Source organism: Aedes albopictus, chromosome 2 (genome assembly GCF_035046485.1).
Source record: "Aedes albopictus strain Foshan chromosome 2, AalbF5, whole genome shotgun sequence".
NCBI lineage: Eukaryota > Metazoa > Arthropoda > Insecta > Diptera > Culicidae > Aedes > Aedes albopictus.
Window position 1 is genome coordinate 434,457,746 of NC_085137.1, and position 21,190 is coordinate 434,478,935.

General features: G+C 38.3%; 2 protein-coding genes across 3 annotated transcripts; both read left to right on the forward strand.

Annotated features, from left to right (window-relative positions):
- Positions 1 to 2,091: 2,091 nt before the first annotated feature.
- On the forward strand, positions 2,092 to 14,895 carry LOC109416970 (protein suppressor of hairy wing). Of its 2 annotated transcripts, XM_019691083.3 has the most exons (4): positions 2,092 to 2,185; positions 2,275 to 2,546; positions 2,628 to 3,525; positions 13,274 to 14,895. In XM_019691083.3, the coding sequence occupies exons 2-4, from the start codon at positions 2,400 to 2,402 to the stop codon at positions 14,824 to 14,826; spliced, it is 2,598 nt and encodes an 865-aa protein (XP_019546628.2). In that variant the 5' UTR covers positions 2,092 to 2,185; positions 2,275 to 2,399; the 3' UTR covers positions 14,827 to 14,895. The 2 variants fall into 2 exon arrangements, with proteins under 2 accessions (XP_019546628.2, XP_019546629.2); XM_019691084.3 differs by having other exon boundaries at positions 2,129 to 2,546.
- A 2,728-nt stretch (positions 14,896 to 17,623) lies between these two features.
- On the forward strand, positions 17,624 to 20,317 carry LOC109416972 (zinc finger protein 337). Its single transcript, XM_062853651.1, has 2 exons — positions 17,624 to 17,957; positions 18,019 to 20,317. The coding sequence occupies exons 1-2, from the start codon at positions 17,805 to 17,807 to the stop codon at positions 19,342 to 19,344; spliced, it is 1,479 nt and encodes a 492-aa protein (XP_062709635.1). The 5' UTR covers positions 17,624 to 17,804; the 3' UTR covers positions 19,345 to 20,317.
- Positions 20,318 to 21,190: the final 873 nt, after the last annotated feature.

A 21,190-nucleotide genomic window follows, 5' to 3' on the forward strand; every position in this document is an offset into this window, starting at 1 on the left:
TCACATATTTTTTTGCTATGGGTGTCAACACATACCAAGTATTTGTGAAACTAATCTAGGCCATAAACAACAACTATCATAGTTATATTTTAGGTAATAAAACTTATGTGTGGAAAGACCAATTGGATCGATGTGTATTTTCACATAAAATAAATCTTTGCAGTTTTTGCAGTGCACTATAGATTCCATAGACTCGCGGAGACGAAGACAACTGTAGCCAAACGAACTGTCAGTTCGTGTAGCCAAACGAGCATGACGTCACGATGTCAATAGCGACAATGGATTTCGTGACGTCATATTCGCTCGGTACACTCTAATTTGACGGTAAAACACACTAAAATTAAATTGCTCAACCATGTCTCCGCGAGTCTATGGAATCTATAGTGTCTATAGTCAACAGAGGTATAAACCCTGTAAGAGAGGGACAGCATGCGCTGTCAAACACATAACATATCTCCCATACTCTTTGCTCTTAGCATTTGAAGAGCATGTAAAAAGCATTGTGAATGCTTTCGAGCAAAAACAACTCAAGCAGTTGAAATGCTAATTAACGGCCAAAAGCTTTTGAGTAGCACAGCTTATGCTAATTCAAGGCAGCTATGCATTCGAACTGCTTTTGTAGGGCAGGAAGCAGTTGAAATGCTTAATACGGTCTACTGTACGGCTTATTCAAATGCTTAGTGGTTACCTGGGTAGTCACGGAACTAGGTGGCGGTAGTGGACAAACGTCCAACTGGACAAAAACGATGCGAGCGCCACGACAGTTGCCCAACTATCATTTTTTTTTAATAGACCGTTAAATTGGTGTACGATGGGAATTACAGTAGACGTTCGCTCGGTGCAAACGGTTTAACTGCAATGCTTTTTAACTGCAAGTCCGCTAAGTGCAACAATTTTGCAGTTATCGCACCGCTATCCGCCAAAATCAAACGTCAAAAGCGATGCGATGTTTTTCAAATGCACTTTTGTTGCAGTGAGATGTTTTCTGAATGCACATTGGGTGCATTCTGCAGCGACTGACAGTTCTTTGACGTCTGTCAGTTGTTGCAGTTATCGAATTTCATTCGCTAAGTAAAACCATAAACATGTTGCAGTTATCGAACGTCTACTGTATCAGAGTGTTATCATACTCGTGTTCATCCCCGCTCTCCTTATTTGTACACCCTCTAAAGCAATGTCATAGTCTAGTATCTACCCAAAAAACTAAAACAATTGGCTTTTTAAGCGGTGTTAAGATAATTCCATATTCTGAATCTGCACGCCAAACTGAGCCGAAATCCAAATTTTCATGAATTTTGGAGCCCGGGAACCTATTTAAAAATCAATTTGAAGTTTGTATGGGAGCGATTTGTCGAATCACCCCTCGTCGGATTTTGTACTGGGCGGAGCTGTCAAAAGGTGATTTGAATAAATCTTTTTGAAATTGATTTTAGGTATAAAAACAAAGTTCTAAGGCTTAGAAAAAGGTGCTCTTTTGTTTAAAAATATAAAATCATTGAATTTTTCTAAATTTAAAAACCCAATTGTTTAAAAGTGACTGAATAAAAGCCACCTGCATGAATGATCCCAGGCCCCATAGGCCTTTTCATGTGACAGATCCGTGCATGCATTTGTTTACAAAGCTTGAACAACAGCTGCTAACAAGAACGTGTCATCTTCATAGAAGAACTGTCAAACGCCCGAACAATCAGCTGATTTAAGACGTCAAATGAAAAGGCCCATTGAGTATACTCAAGAAAAAAAATAATGAATATCTTTGAAATGGGTACGAATTTATTCATTTTCGGTATTTTCCAATTTACGTGTTGCATTTTTTATTTTCTCTGCACTCTGACAAATTGACACTACTATTTCACAAGAATATGTACATGCATTTTAATTTCATTGTTCAGGTTCAATATTGTTTGCTAATTCCGACATAAAGTATATTCAGGTATCTTGCATTTTGATCAAATAATTTATATGTGAATAGCTGAAGAAATATTATATTATATAAGATCCAAATACCAAGATAATATCAATGAGATACGAAAGTAGACGAGAACTATACATGTTTTCAGCTGGATTTGGTAAGAACATTTTTCAAAGTGTTCAAAATTCGCGAACAAAATGACGCGACGCGGTCGGGTCGACAGTGTTGACAGTTGACGCGCGACGCGAGCGAAAATTGTTTGTAAAATGTAAAGTGAGTGAAATCAGTGAAACGATCAGAAAATTATTGATTTATTTAATAAAAAAGGTCAATAATCATTATTAAATCTATTGTCTTGTCAGGAACGAGCAACATTATGCACAGTGCAAGGGAACCTTCAATAAAGTGATTGTGATTGTGTTTTGAGTGTGGTGGAACCGACATTGACATTTTCTGCATTCCTGCCGGCTATCCGGAAGAATCGACCATGACTGCTACGCTCCTATTCCAACAGGGCCAATCCGTGGCCTCCATCTGCCGGTTGTGTTTCATGGAGCGGGACCAACTAGAACTGATTTTCGATCCGGATCACGGGTACGTCACCGAATGGATCGAAAAACTGACCACTGTGAAGGTACCTACCGTGGATTATACGCATCCTTGTCTGTCGATTGTTATGTTATTTGAAGCTAAAGCAACTCATATTTTTCCTCAGCTTGTGCATGTCCCGAATGCTCCCGCGTCGCTGTGTGCCGGCTGCAAATCCACCCTGGAAACCTTCGACGTGTTCCGAGACATGTGCATCACCAACGATCTGATGTTCAAGGAAACGTTCTGTCAGGAGCCCACCCCGGAAAGCTTGGCTGCTGATGAAATCAAAATCGAAAGCGTGGAAGGAAATGTTGTGGATGTTGGACAAGATGTAAAAGTGCCGGTTGTTGTCGGTAAGATTCCTGACACGCAGGAAGGCAATGATGCTACGGTAACGAACATGGTTTTCGACAATTTCGAAATCAAAGTTCATGATATGGGCGCGGGTGTTGGCATTGATATGCCAATGATGGCGATGGTAAGGATCGGTGAAGGAAACGAAATTGCTCTAGATGAGCATCATGATACTGCTGCCATGCTACAACTGCCGATGAACGATAGCACGCTAGACATAGCCGGTAGGGAAATTGATATAGATTCAAGTGTTGAATCCGAATCGGAAACGCTTGATGATGCACAAATTGCTTATGCGGCCAAAGAAAATTCCGATGTCTTAGCCATAATTGAAGACGCTCTAACGGATGTCTGCAAATATTACTGTGAAGTTTGCAATATTCATGTCTCGAAACTTCACATACTGACCCACAAAGGTCCACAATACTTCCGGTGCTATGTCTGTTTGAAGGAATTCCCGCGCTTCAACTATGTGAGCAAGCACACCGCTAAGTGGCATCGAAGACAAGTAGGGGAAGTTGTGAACAATACCGAAGGTATCCGAAATGAGGATCAAATTAACAGCGACGAAAACGAACATGCCCAGCTGGATAGTTATGATCTCGTTAGTGCTTTCGCACCAACATCCGAAGTAGCTGTCGTAGGCGACTACAAAATCATTATATCAGGTCAGTTTTCATTTTATTTAATTGAGTTAGATGATAAACATTTTAAAAATTAAAAAAAAAACACGTATTTTGAGAACTATACTTGTGTTCATCAGTGTGTTGTTATCGACCGAGGGATGAAAAAACAGCTTTGGCAAGTTTAGGTCATTTTTTACCCAAACTGTACACTATGTCCGCGAGCTGCTGCCAACGTGATGCAAAAAGAATGTTAAGGAGTCCTATAACACTTTCCAGTACCAGTACCCCGAATTCCAATACCCCCAATGACAGTGCCCTCAATAGCCCATTTCCCCGAATAGATTATTACACCGAAAAAAATATGTTTAATCATTGTCAAAGAAAACTTATGTCTGTGGAAAAATGGTTTAAATTTTCATTATGTCTGGCTTAGACTGTTCAACTGAGATGAGCATCTGACTTGCAAACTTCTCAAACATGTTCAATCCAATGGAATGGCGTTTTTAGACTGAGCAAATAACTCAAGTCAGTTGCTCAAGTGAGATGAATGGTGGTGTTTACACGTTCAATTCACATTCAATTGGGCACATTCCATTGACTTGAATCAAGTCACTTGCACCATGTGAACCAGGCTTTAAAGAGTTTGCCTTCTTTTGTACATAGGTTATTCTTTCTAGACTTAGGCGTTAATAATAAGAATGAGATGTAGAATAAATACATGTAATACATATTTTTCTTCCTTTTATCATACCTACACCTTGTCAGCCTTGTCACAAAGAACAGTTTGAGTTAATCAAAGCAGCACCAATCAAATTGTCATCTACTTTTTCTATTTATTCAAAATGAACTATTGCTTTATACCCTCAGTATTCCAAGGCACGAAAGAATACCCTAATAAAAATATATTATACACTGGCGATTTAGTGAATGATTGTATCATTCCATGTATGATCAACGTAATAGCCCGAAAGGGTTGTTAAGCACGTTGTATCATATTTTTCTATTAGGGTAGCAATAGAACAATAGAACGAAAAATATCTTATATACATACATATATACAGAAATTAGCACTTCATACTTACTACATATTTGCATTCAATGTCAATGCTGTGCGAGGAACAAATACAGTCATACCTCGATATAACGTAACTTTTTTTTAATTCCAACTTTTCACTATTTAAATAATTAGAGTGATTTACAAAATTTTCTATATGATATTACACCCCTCCTACAACCACCCTGGCCAAGATCACAGGGTTCGACGGTATTAAAGTGAAGGATGTTAATTGTAATTCTTGTAATGAAAATATCACCTTTAACACTTTAATGCGCCTCCAACGGTTCATTGCGAACCGGCTGCTACAGATGGAGTATGGCTGATTTATCAGAAATGCTCGATAAACAGGAGGGACCTGCTGGGGCCTAGTAGTTTCTATACCCAGAAAACAGTTCTGGTCTATTGAGTCTGGGAAGGTTTCGAGAGTCGTTGTGAATCATAATGCAATTTTTTGTGTTTTGTGACGAGTCTCGGAATCTTTTTTGAGTCAGCAGGCTTTGAACTGTTTCCTGGGCTTCCCACTGTTCGGTTAATTTTAACAAATACACTATACAAATACAAATTTAATTCGAACATGAAATAATTAGTAGTATCTCGCGTATTCAATTTGCTAATACATAGTCCTCAACATTTGATGTGCTTTCGTGATTCAATTTTCTCTATAATTTTCAATATCAATTTAAAATAACTAAGTAACTAATAATGGGAAGTGCAGCATTTAACAGTGCTTGCTTATAGATTCGAAGCTAACGTGTGATCAAGACGAAATCGAAAAAACTGACTACTTCGACTTTGACTAACGTAGACTATTTATGACAAATTAGATTTTTCGACTGAGTGTATGAAAGGTTTTCTTTAATATGGACTTATTTGGACCGATGCTGATAGTGCTGATAGGGATGTGGACGAAAGACAACTTTCAAAGATAATAAAAACAATACTAAAATGAGGATCAACGAAAATGGACATAACAAACACATCGACTATCTAACAGATCATAGGCACACCAAAGATTACTGAATTATAGGGCACAGCATAAATATGAACAATAACATTCTTTAAAGCTTGACATGACAAAAAAAAAAAACAAATACAAAATTGACCATATGACAAAACCGAAACTTTCACACCTTCTACCGTAACCTTCTGAGTCAGTACGCAACAGTGTCTTACTGGACGACATGTTCCGTGCACGGCTGGTGAACTGCTTCTGAAGGATTACGTACTCTATCCTATCCAAAGGCTTAGTGAACTGTCATTGTCCGCGCAAACGCGAGACGCTTGTGCGTACAGTGATGGGAGAGGTTTCTACGTCCGTCGGCGTGCCGCTAGGAACCTTTCAAAAAAAAAAAAAAAAAAAAAAAGCTATTACACCCCTCCTACAACCAAGTCTGCTATCCAGTTATGGGTTATACGATCAATTTCAAAGTTTTATAAGAATTTTCGGTGTCACTGTTGATGAGAAATGTTAGCTCTTCACGGAACAAACATTACAGTAACAAATTTTGAAAACGACGTATAATCAATGCTACACCATTGATAAACGTCGTTTTCAAAAATTGTTACTGATTACATCTTCTACTCATTATTGACATTACATCCCTACTGGAACAAACTCCAAACGAGATGACAGTAGACAGCATTGGTAGTGAACTCGATTTCATGTGATACTGGGTGTAAGAACGCCAGTAACGGTCCGCTTTGTCTTAGAGTGAATTTCGCAGAAGATCCCTAGAGGAATTCTCTGATAAATCCCTGGAGGATCTTCTTGTGAAATCACCGGAGAAATTTGCGAAGAAATCCTCAGAAAAACTCTTGAAGGAATTTCTAAAGACATTCCTGAATAAATGGTGGAACTCCTGGAAGAATGCCTGGAAAAAAGTGCTTTATCTGGAGGAATTTCTACCGCAATAAACACAGTTATTCCTGGTAACATTCAGGAGCAGTCTTTAATTACATAAGGAACTTCTGTATAAATCTCAGCAGGAACTTCTGGAGAAATTCGTGCACTGGTGGAATCCTCGTTGGATTTTCAAGAAGGGTCACAATGAGAATCCATGGAAATAACTCAAGTTGAATTCCTGAAGTAATTAAAAAAAATCCTCAATGCATTCCAGGAAGAATTCCTGGAAAAATCAAATAAGGAATATCTGGAGGAATCTTTGAAGAAATTTCTAGTGGAATTCTATCTGTTATTCTTGGAGAAATCCTTACAATATTTTTTTAAAGAATTACTTCTGTATCTCAGAAGGAAATTTCCAAGAAATCTCTGGAGAAATCACAGAAGTTTTTCTAGCGGGATCTGAAGAGGAAATCTTTTGGAAACTCCGTCAAATTGGGCTGGATGAGTTGCAGCAAGAATATCTGGGTGAATCTTGGCAAATACCCCAAGTAACACACTTGTCATAGAAGAGTCATAGCGGCGCAGGTTTTCATGACGCACAAGTCACTGCGATTTACTTCTAGCAAGTAAGAATTCATTTGTTCGAAGTAAGTCACAGTGACTCCTGCGCAACGAAACCTGCGCCACCGTGAGTCTTCTGCGACAAATGTGTTACTTGGGACTCTTCGAACAGGAATAGTTGAAATATTGGAACTTTTTGGAGGATCCTTGCAGGAGTGACTGGAGAAATCCTAGTAGAAATTTTAAGAGGAACGACAGAATTATACATTGGAAAAATCTTGGACAGAATAAATCTTGAAAAGCAAATCTGTTTGGGGAATCCTACAGAAATCCCTTGAGAAACCACTGGGAAAATTCGTGGAGGAATCACATCAAGAACATCTGGAGCAATTAAATCAGGCGTTCCTAAAGATATCATAGCAGATAAAAAACTCAGTAAGAATTTGTAGAGGAATCATAGAAGATAGAAGGATCCTTGGATAAATATCCTTAGAGAACTTCAGGATGAATCACATGAGGTATTTCATGAGGCACTCAACCAGGAACTCCTGGGTGAATACCCGAATTATTTCTAGAGGAATCCCGAGAGGAATTCCTGGAGGCATCATCGGATTATAATTTTGCCTGTGTCACATAGATTTCTTACTTATAATTACACCAATAGATAACGCTTGACGTTTGACCAGTTCTAGATGCAAAAAAGGAGAAGAATCTTAAATAGTTAAATATAAAGAGACATGCTAAGTATTCAACTTATGTATGATCTTACAAACTTTTATAAATATATAAAATTCAATGATGAAAAAAATATATATAAGAAAGGCTGGAATCACTGTTGGGTGATTAACATAATCTTTTTGGTAATTTTCTTTTCAAAATATGTATTTGAAACGAAATTCGTGAAAAAAACTTTTTGCTTCGATATAACGTAACTTCGATAACGTAACGAAAAGAAAATTGCAGTTACGTTATATCGAGGTATGACGGTATGACTGTATTTGGTGGAAACTATTTATGCGCATTCGAAATTCTTTGGAAAAAGTGCTATCTATTGAAAGACATTGCACAGTGGTCCAGGATTTACGAGTAAAAATGCATTCAGTGCTTTCGATTCATAAAGAATATCTAGATATATTCTTTGGCAAAGTTGTAAATCTATCAATTTTGAGCTAGTTTGCTGGACAGTTTTTATGTAGCTTTGAAAATGCCCGATCGAGAGATATTTTACTGAATTAGCTTAGGGTGGTTCAAGAAAACCGTTTTCTGGCTGTAGTTTCAGTTTCCCACCAAAGTCGCCCAAGAAACACTTATAGAGCATTCGATAACGTATAGATTTGCGCACGGAAACGATCGTTATCTTTTTTGATTCAATAGTAATGGGCGTTTTCCTTCAAAAATTATAGTTTATTAAACAGGCGATATTATGAGTTAAGGCAAAGATAAAAAAATATATTTTTCTAGCATTCAAAAGAAAAAAAATATTGTTATAAAACATATCAAAAAAATATAGAGCTGTTATTTCTGTAACTCAAGAAAAAAAACAGTTGAAAAGTGCCCGCCCATTGTTTCTAGAAAATCATAAATATCTTTTAAACGGAATGACGTATTAACATTCTTCGCGCACGAAAATGTGCGCTTTCGAAAGCTCTAAAAGTAGTTCTTTTACGACTTATGAAAACTGTGGCAAAATGCTTCAAATTTGGTCAAAACAGTCATATGACTTCTTCAATAAATTTCTGCATGGAATGTCTCCATGAATTTCTCCAGAAATTCTTTCATGATTTGGTTTAGTGATACTAGCAGATATTCTTCCAGATATTTCTGCAAAAAATCATATAGAAATTCAATCATTAGTTTCTCCGGGGTTTCTTCCATGTAAATTCCTCTAGGATTTCTTTCAAGATTACCTTTAGAAATTTTTACTAGGATTCCTTAAGATATTGAGCATTTTTAAGAAATAATTCATAGAAAGTTTTACAGACATTCCTTTGGAAATTTCTCTTGACATTTGAATCTTTACAGAAGTTTAAGGTGAAACATCAAGAAATCCCATTGCAATTGTGCATACAAACTTTAGAGGCACAAATCTGACGAACGAAGCATCAAACCAAGTCGCACTTGTTTATCCTGGCTTTGCTCACTTGCAAAAAGAGGCAGCTTTTCCAAATTGAGAGCATTTGTTTACGAATTTTCAAGATTGGTGCTCTTGAAAACGTGAGCAGGGGACCAACTCGGCCATTGTGGCAGCCATGTTTGTGTTCTCTGAAGTTTCTCCTTAAGCGTTCCTCCCGACAGTTTTTCAGGGATCTCTTTAAAAATTCGTTCACTAATTTTGATTAGAGATTTATTTAGATTTTTTTATTTCTAAATATTTAATAATAACATCCCAAGTAACAATTATACTTTTGTGGCAATCCTGAAGTAATTTCTAAGATAGAATAATAAAACTTAGCAATAAAGCTCTTTGTTCTGCAAATCCGAGATAAAATAGGCATAAAACATCCATAAGACTAATCTGGCCCACTCTTCAGGAGATCTTCAAACCTGCTTTCGAAGACTGCTTTGAAACTAGTTGTATTTATGTACTTGCACTGATGATTGATTATAAGAACTTCATGAAACTTTAACAAAAATAGCTTAAAGCATGTTGATCTTATAGCTGTCTTTCTCAAAAGTGTCAACAGTGCATAATAAATGAAATTTTTTACCCAAGCATTATGCAGATGCAAACAAATTTTGTTTCATGGATGAAATGTTAATTGAACTGCAAATTAATTTTCATCAAATTGAAATGGCTAAAGCATTAAAATTGACTGACAGATCATTGATGACAGGGAATCAAAATTTTCCGTGCCATACCCACTTTTTCGTTAATATGCCGCCCAAAACATATGAAAATAACAAAGCGCCCCAAAAATAATATCAATTATTAATATACGAAGACATAAATTTCCTATAAAAACAAAAGGCTACGCCACTTTTTCAATTCTATCTAAACATGGCTGCCGTTCCAAGCGAACAAAACTCATGTAGCCGCCATCAATTGTTATTACCTTTAATCCAAACCCCCTCAAAAAAATGATGGAACCAAGTTGCCTTGCATGAAAGCTACAGCCTTTATTGAAGATTGTTTTTACTAGTTATGATCTTAAGGCAGATTTGTTCGTCTTGAATGAAACTTATGACGTTTTTCTTTATTATCCAGTTCCAACCTGGGTTGGAACTGGATCAGATCACAGTTTCAACCCCAACCCGATTTCGGTTTCGCTTGTACTAAAGTTTGTTTGACGTTAGTTGTTTACACATTTTCCGCCAATCCAGTTCCAACCCAGGTTAAAAAAGTAAAATGGCATTATTCATTTTATTCAAGAGTAACAGCCTTTGACAAATGTTTGTTTACGTTTTCGAAGCTAGAAAGTTGTCTCTGTACATTTCGCGGTGTTTCGCGTCAAGGTGTGCTATTTCTATTTTGTTTCCCTGTAGTTTTACAATTAATAATGAAGTGAAACTTACTAAAACTACACTATTTGGCATGAGCTTGAGCAGAGTCACAGTAAGTACCCATTTCATTTTCGATTCGCATAGCTGTGGCCTGTGTGAGGAACTGGTTGAAGGCAGGACGACAGCAGCCAGCTACTCGCATTTTTTATTGGCCGTAAAATCATTATTTCGTTGACATGATTACTTTTTAGCACAAGAATGGCTAAATTATCAGTGAGCAAACATGTTTATGTGTTTATATTTGCATGAGAACGAGGTATTTCAATCAATTTGTTACATTCATTATTTGGATTGAAAAATAGTTCGTTGTCTTATTGTTATTTCGCATAGTTCTTGTTCCAGAGTAATGGCTCTAGCTCAAGAATAGAAGGCTTCAAGAAGTTTTTAAAGGAGGATTAGTCAGATGAAATGCACTTGAATTAACGAAGCATAAACTTTTAATAAAATATGTTGATGTTATGTGTTGAAAATAACTTCAAATACGCCTTAAGGTGAAACGTCAAGAAATCCCATTGCAATTTTGCATACAAACTTTCGAGGCACAAATCTGATGAACGAAGCATCGAACCAAGTCGCACTTCTTTATCCTGCCTTTGCTCACTTGCAAAAAAAGGTAGCTTTTCCAAATCGAGAGCATTTGTCCACGAATTTTCAAGATTGGTGCTCTTGAAACCGTGAGTAGGGGACCAAGTCGGCCATTGTGGCAGCCATCTTTGTATTCTTTGAAGTTTCTCCTTAAAACTTATTATAAGATTCAAGGCTCTTGTAAATTCAGTTGTTTTATGCGCGAATTTCAAAATTAACTTGAAGACAACTTAAAAACCGCAAACGAACGAAGATTGTTGATAAAAACAGCTACAAATGTTCAATGAATTGGTCATGCTGTGATAAAGCTTCCATAAAAATAGTCAAATCTAAAAGGAATTGAAATTGTTACTTGGGATAAAGTGTTAAACAACAGGCTTTCGTTTTACTAAATAAATAGAAATACAAATAATAAATTCTTAAAGGAATGAGAGAGAGTTGCCAGGAATTTCTTTAGCAACTCCTTCTAGAATTCATTCAGGAAATTCCCTGGGATCCTTTTACATATCTGGAGGAACTCTTTAAACTTGGAGAGGAATTCCCAGGAGAATTTTATGAGAAGCTTCAAAATTTAAGGTTAAAATCCCGAAAAAGTTTCTGAGAAAAGCCCTAAAGGGACATCCTTTAAAGTTTATGAATTAAACATCGGAAAAAGTTCTGAACGAATCCTTGAAAAAAATCTGCAGGAATCCGTGCAGAAATAGCAGACGAAAACCAGAGACATTCTTGAATAAGTATCTTATTTAATTTCTGAAGGGTTTCATGGAGGATGATCTGAAACAAACCTCAGAAGAAATACTGAAGATGCCTCTGAAGGTATTCTTGAAAGAATTTCTTGCAAAATGTCGCCAAGGAGTTAGTGGATAAAAATCTCTCACGCAATTTACCTGGAGACATTTTCGATGGGTAAATTTAGCAGCAGAAATTTTATTTAAATCTGAAAGAAAACCAATCACCAAGAGAAATTTCTAAGAAAAACATATTTTTAAGGAATCTCTGAAGCAAAAATGCAAGGAAATCTGGAGAATTTCTTGAGGTATTCCTCAATAAACGCCGAGAAATAAATTCTGAAGTCTTGTCTGAAGTGATTTCTGAAGGAGCTCCTGAAAGAATCTCTGAAATGATTCCTAAAGGGTTCCTGGAAAAAAAATCTAATAGAAACCCTGAAGAAAAGTTTCAATACATTCCAAAAGATCTGATGTATGATGCATCTGCATCCCCTGGAGGAATAGCTGAGAATGACCTGGAAAACCCATAGAGGAATTTCGAGAAAAAATTCTTCAGAATTACCTAAATGAATTTCTGAAGAAACGCCTGAGAGGATCCCTAGAGGAATTCCTAAGAAAATATACAGAGATTCATGTAGGAGCCCGTCGAGAACAAAAATTTTAGAAAGCATTCCTGGTCAGTTTTTATTGACACCTCTGATTTCCATACGTTCAAACCTTTGAATGTATTGTATGTAATGTATTGATGAAAATTGTACTTTGGGTAGAGAAAACAAATTATTATGCACAGTAGACGTTCGGTTGGTGTAAACGGTTTAACTGCAATGCTTTTTAGCTACAAGTCCGGTAAGTGCAACACATTTGCAGTTATCGAACCGATATCCGTCACAACGGTGCGCCAAGTTCGCTCAAATGAATGGCGAATGAATTTTGCGTTCATTCAACGTCAATTGATGGGTTGTTGACGCCTGTCTGACGTTGCAGTTATCAAATTTTGTTCGCTAAGTGAAACGTAAACATGTTGCAGTTATCGAACGTCTACTGTATTGGCGTTTTTAAGGACTAGCAGTAGAAATTTACGATAAAAAATATAAAAAAAAATAGTTTACGCATATTACGCCGCCGCTGATTAAGGACTTACGGCGTGTCGCCGCCGCCTTGAATTACTATATACGCCGCCGCCGGTGAAATCTGCTTCTGCGCAAATGTCTAAATTCGGGGTAATGTGTCAATCGGAGAAATGGTTTTCGGGGTAACGATCTATTCGGGATAATGGCTTCTGGGGTATTGGTTTTCGAAGAAGTGTTATAGGATCTTAAGGGGCAATATAAAAATTGAATTTAGTTTTTCACTCAGTTCTGATGTTGCAGAAATTCTACGATGGCGAAGTATTTTTTTTTTTTTGTTTTGTATAATAGGTACACTGCAGGAGAACACAAGTAGGTACCTAGTTACGAAATACGTGTGTCGAAAAGTTTAAAAAGTGGTATTTAATGAAATAATTAATTGTTTCAGGTCAGGATATGAAAGTAGACCCGGATGTAGAAGAGGATATGGTAGTGGTAGGGCAACAAGCAGCAACAGCCCCTAGCATAAGCAAGGCGGATATGTCGGACTACAGCAAGTATCACTGCAAGCTGTGTAAAAAAAACACCACCAAGCTCCATAAAATAACTCACAAGGCGAAAGGAGTTTTCCAGTGTTATGTATGTCACAAAAAATTCAAAAAAATGGACTATTGTAGCAAACACATCAAGACGCATTTGAATAAGCAAAAAACACAGCCAACGACACAGACTTCCACAGAAGGCATCTCGTTTCACACCTGCAAAATTTGCATGAAAAGTGTATCAAAAATGCACGCAAAGACTCACAAAGCCAAAGGATTGTACTTGTGCTACATCTGTCGAAGGAAGTTCGATACAATGAAAGACGTAGCTAAACACATTAGAAGCCACATGAAGTTGCGAAAGCAACAAGAAGAACAAACCACACTCGGACACTTGTACGAGGAAAGAAAAAGCGATTCAAAAATGACCCAAAAATCTAAAAAACCAACTCCGTTCAACCATAATTGTCAAATATGTCACAAAATAGCCTCCAAATTGCATCTTATGACCCACAAAGCTGAAGGACTATTTGAATGTAGCTTCTGCCCTAAGACGTTCGACAAATTTCAGTACGTTAGTAAGCACATCAAGCTGCACGCAAGGAAGGAAAAAAATGCGTACTTTGATTCACGAAAGGAAAACACAAATCAGACTACCACTGGAAGCGAAAAGTCGGACAGTTCTAGAAAATCGCGTGAAACCAGCTCCAACACATACGACATGGACGATGACGTCGTTGTAGTAAAAGTCGAAGAACCTGTCCTGCACATTGACTCGGATGTCGAAGATGAAGACGTTGTGGCCATAGATGACGAGGACGATATTAATGAGGACGATGTCGTCGTACATAACGATGTTGTCATAAAGGACGATGTGAATCAGGACGATGTCGTCGTAGATGACGTTGTTGTCATAAAGGACGGTGTTAATGAGAATAATGTCGTCGTAGATGACGATGTTGTCATAAAGGACGATACTAATGAGGACGATGCCGTCGTACATAACGATGTTGTCATAAAGGACGATATTAATGAGGACGATGTCGTCGTACATAACGATGTTGTCATAAAGGACGATGTGGATCAGGACGATGTCGTCGTAGATGACGATGTTGTCATAAAGGACGATATTAATGAGGACGATGTCGTCGAAGAAGATGATCTTGCAAAGAACAAAGAACATCATCGGAAGGTCGACTTGAAGCAATTGGACGACGATCAGGACATGCATCTTTGCAAAATTTGCAACAAAACAGTGTCTAAGATGCATGCAAACACCCACAAAGCGCACGAATTGTTCAAGTGCCCTTTCTGTCGGAAAACATTTGCCAAATTCAGTAACACCAGTATGCACATCAAATGTCACATAGAGAGGAACAAATGCGTCTGCGGAGTTTGCAAGAAATCCTTTTCGGGTCCATACAAACTTAATTTGCACAAAAAGTGGCATTCTCATTAGGATTAGGCAGCATGTTTATTAACACATAATCTAGTACTACGGCTCGAATAAAATGTATCACACTTTGAATTTGTTTATTTCTTTTGCATTTAGTCTTGACAGACAGCCATAATAATTTTTAAGCTTATTGATGATGATGATTGTTACTACCATCTATTGTAGCAAGGCAGCTGCCTATAACACTGGAATAATCTGCAAATCGATTTGATCAAGATTGTACAGTTGTTAATTATCAGGCATTCTCCTGTATGAAGGGCCAAAAACGGATTTGCGGACCCGCAAGCAGAGACACTTGCACGAAACCCGCTGCAGGGGAAGATAATCTCCTTCCAGAAGAAAGTTTTAACTAACAACCATAAAATCAAGCCCACGATTGACAGAATACTCCCAATAGATGGGGTCGAAGAGCCCGCCCTTTTTCCAAGAAATATTAACAACATGAAGGAGGCAGTTCCAGGCTCCCTGTCCAAATCGTTTCAATCGGGTGCCCTGATGGTCCCACCCAACCCATATATGTACATATAGAGCTTGCTGACGTTTATTCACCTCTCTCTTTCAAGCATGCAGGCGGGATAGGATTTGTTTTCATCGGGAAACCTTTCCTGATGACAACAAATCCTATTCCGCCTACATGTTTGAAAGAGAAAGGTGAATAAACGTCAGCAAGCTCTATAGTGTTTAATACAAAGGTATACAATGCCGACATAAAAAGATCTCACCAAATAAAAGGATGCGTTCCAAAGATGTGTCTGCGTTGTTCTTCGAAACTCTGCTTCCACCGTTGGCTCCTCTGGCGTATACATTTCTTTTTCACTTAAGGTGAATCGGGACGCTGTGTTATTTTTCCTATCTTCCCTCTCTTTCTAACTATTTGCCTCGCGATTTTGAAGATGGTAATCTCGATTTCTATCGCACAGATGAGGCTGAAAAACAATCAGCGTATGCACTGCAAGTGAGCATACACAATGATAGATTTTTGTTCCATTATATGAAGTAGAATCTGAGATTACCATCTTAGAAGAAACAGAGCAATGGCGGATATTTCCTAGACCGTCCCGTCCACCCTTAAAAATCTTTCACTTTAACCCTCTCTTTCCCATGGTAGCACAGGTGATCCACTACTTTGCACTGTTCATACAAATACAGGATAAGTTAGATCATTTACATTTTTTCGTCAGATGTTTGTATACGTTTAATGAACTATTATGCCAAATTTGGTAAAAATTTCTCTGTTCGTTTTTGTTCTAGAGCTAAATGATTTAGCGAAAGTCGGTATTTTTTCTATTTTGATTCTGCTGTTTTGCTATTATCAACGCATCCTCTGGCTTTCGCCCATCTGCGTTGTCTTTTCACTAGGCAATACGTCTACCAATTGATGTTTATGGGCTTGTCGGACCAAGTCATGTAGCTAAGCCAAACACCCCACCTACAACTGTTGGGTAGGCACCATTGTCCCGCCCACTGGCCTTTTACAGCTAGTTGTAGGTGCATGTGTGCGTGTAAGTATTGGTGTATGTGTGTTAGTGTTGGTGTATTGTAGGCACCAACTCGTTCTAATCCACTCTGATTGCTAACACCCCATTGAACCATTACCCTTACATCTGGCAATCTATGAAATAGAATGAGTTAAGCGCCTGTACATAATAGTCAGTTAATCAAACAAGGAATATTAGTATTAAAGCGAAGATACAATGAAGCAACGCTCCGAACCTCGAGAGCACAAACCCCAAGAACCAAATGACAGGCTGCGCCGACAGTCGATCGACTGGTCACCACCAGTGAATAACCAATCGAGCAAACCCTCCAGCACAAACCGCCACCAGCTCTCCCGACCTGCGCCCAACAAATCCGAGGCACAGCCCAGCTATAGCTTTACCTTAAAACCAAAATGTAGATTGCAGAGCACAATACTTCCCAAGTAACCACGCAGATCGGGCCGTAAATCACGCACAACACGTCACAAATAAGACAAACACTACCCCGCCCGTACAACCGAAACCGATCTAGGGTAGAGAAGGGTCTCTTTCCACTCCAACCCGGACTCAACTGCACACACAGGGTAGCGCACCCCACACACACTGCACTCATGCATCACGACCAGAGCTGCACGGTCACCTGGGTTGCTTCTATCTGCATGACCTCACCCAACCCGTAACGCAGAGTTTAAATCCCTCTCTTGGTCACTTGAGTATCCCTGGGATTTTGATTACATGATGGTCAGGGATCACAGCCATCAAAACGTTCCATCTATTTTGCGCCGGCAATAAGTCACAGATAAATCCAGGAGGGTTTATATTGTACGAGGAGAGAAGCCATAGATTCCATAGATTCAAACCATGTCTGAATAACTAATTATGATAACTGCAAGAAGTCCCACAAGTCTCATTAAGTTTTACAGAAGGGCTAGATAAGAATCTCGAGATAAATTAAAGGTGTAATAGACGATTCATAAATATATAGTTTTGAAAAAAAAATATACAAATTTAAAAAAAACAAAATTTATATATGTGTTGTTATTGTATTTTTATTTTTACAGTGGTGTCTATTGTAAAAATATGGTTCTAAAAGGTTCTAAATAGTACTGTTACAATACAACTTTCGGTTTTTCTACAGTATTTTTTATTCGGGCGCCGCCGCTAGGGTTACCATCCGTACTGATTTAGCTGAACATGTCCTGATTTTGGACTTATTTTAGTCAAAGTTTCTTGACAAATAATGTCCATTTTCTATACTAGGTAGATCTAAGGTAGATGGGAGCCCTATCCGCTGCTGATGGAGATGACCTTTGTTTTGGTTTACCGCTTGTAAGTAAACATTCTTAGTTTTGTTGGTTTTGTTGCAATAAGTGTTTACCTCATTTTACCTCTCAGTTCCTTTCCAAACTTTTAGGTTTTTTTCTATAAATTGTCCAACGAAACCGAGAAAACTAACTAAAATAAGCCTACCTAATAGTCAAGATCGGAGTCACGACGTGAAAAATGTCTTCACCATCGCTACTCCATCAGGGCCAATCGGTTGCAGCAATCTGTCGTTTGTGTTTTATGGAACAAGTCCCGACCGATTTGGAGCCGATTTTCGACGACGATAGCGGTTACCTGAGCGAATGGATCGAGAAGCTCACTTCACTGAAGGTTGCTGAGGCATTTAACAGGTTGTAATGTTCATGAGATAATAAAATATCTTCTCTTTTAGATTACCAATGTACCGAACGCACCCACATCACTGTGCTCCAGCTGTAAATCAACGTTAGAAGCCTTTGATTCGTTTCGAGAGATGTGCATTACCAACGATCATGTGTTCAAGGAAACATTTTGCCAGGATACCAGACGGTGGGGGGAGTTGACTGATGGAAATGAGGAGCAGACAGATGGTGATCAACAAACGGAAGACGTCGTTGAACGAAACCTAAATGCATTGAGTAAATCAGGAATACATGCAGAGCAAGAGGAAAACGATGTTTCTGTAATACAACTATTGGTAGACGTCTACGAATCTGATACGTGCGATGAAACGGATGGTAAAGACCGAGACATCAATCAAGAAGGAAATTTCGACGAACCAATGGAGGCGGCGTTTGCTGAAGACGCAATCCAAACCGAGTATGAGCAGATGGACGGAAACATTGGTTCAGATGAACACACAGTGCAGATAGATGTTGCGAATAGAACAGTAAATAGCTATCCTATGTCAGATTGTCGTCAATACCCATGCAAAATTTGCAAATCATTTGTATCAAAACTTCACATACTGACACACAAGGAAACGTATTTATTTGAATGCTATATTTGCTCGGGGAGAGTTCAGCGATACAAGTATATGAGCAAGCATTTTTATAGATGGCACAGAGAAATTATGATTGGTATGCCGGCTGAAACCGATATCGACAATATTAACTATCAATATAGTAATGAGAACAATTGCCAAGTTCAAACTGGAAACAACAGTGTGCCTTGTACAGGACCAGAAAATTTCGATTTCATCACGGAATCTGCGCCAATTGCTTATATTTGCAAGATATGTATGCAGGCTACATCCAAATTACATGCGATATCTCACAAGGCGGTAGGAGTGTTCCTGTGCAATGTCTGCAATAAGACTTTCGACAGAATAGGACTGTTAACCATGCACGCGAAATCACATTCAAAGAACCAAAGCAGTCTCGTTTGCAAAGATGCATCAAACGAAATTATCGATCTATGCGACGATCAGCCAGAAGGAACCCCAGTTTCAACGGAAGGAGACTTCGAAGCACAAATCGTGGGGCATACCATACCCATAGGCCGTGGCGCCAAAAAAGATGATTCTCGCTTGAAAACCTCCGAAGAATATGGCAAAAATTTACGCACGGTAAACGGGGAACGGTTCTTCTGTAAAATTTGCAACAACTTTGTATCGGAACTGCATCAAACGACTCACAAGGGGAAAGACTTATTCACGTGCACTTGTTTGCAAACGTTTCCCAGGTTCGCTTTGCTCAGCAAACACGTTCAAAGTCACAGCCACAGGTCTTACGAATGAACGTCCCCCTAACCAAATACATAAGTGACATATAGCCATTTTGTGGGTTACGAACAGCTCCCATAGTCCCATTACTATTCAGCATTTATTCAGCGCCAAAGAAAGTATCAACGCTGTTAGTAATCTCAACTAGGTATAGGTACGTTATAGACATTCGGAACAACCTGTTATCAAGCAGAAAAAATAGGTTTGTCTAATAAAGTGGTAATAAAGTTGCCAAGAATTAACTTCACAATGTTAATTTTCAGTCGGTCGAATAAATGTAAATATATTTTATGCTGGTTACACGGGTGTCTAATCAAGCTTGGAAATGAAATTCCCTGACTTTTATAAACCACGTAGGCCACGTTTTGGTCATCTCAGGAACCCCAATAGAAATACACTAGAACTGCAATGGCGCTGTAGTTGGCTGTAGTCACTTTTCTCATTTAATTATTTTAATAACTTGAATTACAATAACTTACTATTTTTAAGTGGCCATCTTGTAGAGGACCTTTTGTTTTGGTAAACAAATTTAACTAGACACTTCTAGTACCGCTGCTGACGCTGTAAGGGCGTGGCAAACTAGATGTTAGTCACATGAACAGTCGCGACATTGGACTTCTGTGGCTAGTTATTGTACTGGAACCCCAAACCTCCCAACACGTAACGGTGGTAGATCACTTTAGAATGTTGCGTTGCTGTGCATGAGCAGCGTGACGAATGGGCTCATTCTGCGAATGGAGTGACGTGACAAAAGTCGAAGTCGTATATCGAGTTGAGATATCTCGACTCGAAGCAAGTGACTCGCCGTGTAAATCAAATGGAAAGTAACCTCATTCGAGTCAAGATTTCTCACCTCGATATTGGAGTCAAGCTGCGTCACGTCACTCCATGCGTAGAATAAGCACCGAAGTCTAGTTCCGACGATGAAGCTTCCGATAGCACAGCGTAACAAAAAATAACTTTTTGTCTGCCTCAAGAGCAAACTTATGTGTCTCCGAAGGATTTTGGGCCGCTGAATCTGAATCTGGGCTCAGATTTGCTCTAACACGTCACAATTTTGAGCTATACCTCAATTTATAAGGCAAAATATGCGATTTTGGGCTTTTTTGACTGCAAGCCATTAAGCAAGGAAACATTTTTTAAGCAATCAAAAGGTTAATTGATCAATTAACATCTAAATTAACGACTCATGCAAAATATTTCGTTTTACCAAATCGAATTTGATAATTTTTAGCGATTCATGATAGGTACGATATTTCCCATACAAGTCATCCTCCAAAAGTATTCATACTAACATAAAATGCTTAAATCTATCAATTTTGATTTGGTATAACGAAATATTTTGCATGAGTCGTTAATTTAGATGTTAATTGACCAATTAACCTTTTGATTGCTTGAAAAAAAAAATCCAAGCTTAATGGCTTGCAGTCAAAAAAGCCCAAAATCGCATATTTTGCCCTATAAATTGAGGTATAGCTCAAAATTGTGACGTGTTAGAGCAAATCTGAGCCCGGATTCGGATTCAGCGGCCCAAAATCCTTCGGAGACACATAAGTTTGCTCTTGAGACATAAAAATGTTGCGCTGTGTAGCCAGCCTAGAAGAAAGCAGAAGGACAAAAGTGCTTCAATTGGGGCATTATGCATACGCATCCGAGTGCAAAGAGCGAAGGAGAAGAAATCAGTATGGAGAGTATGTGAACCAAGAAATGGAACAACTTCTGTGAAGTGCGAGTATTCACCATGAAACGACGGTCCCCTGATAGTGGATGATGCAGTTGGAGTGCCGTTCATTCATTTATTTAATTCAACATTAAATTCATGACAACACTGAATCAACAATTTATCGCTATAATACTCGAT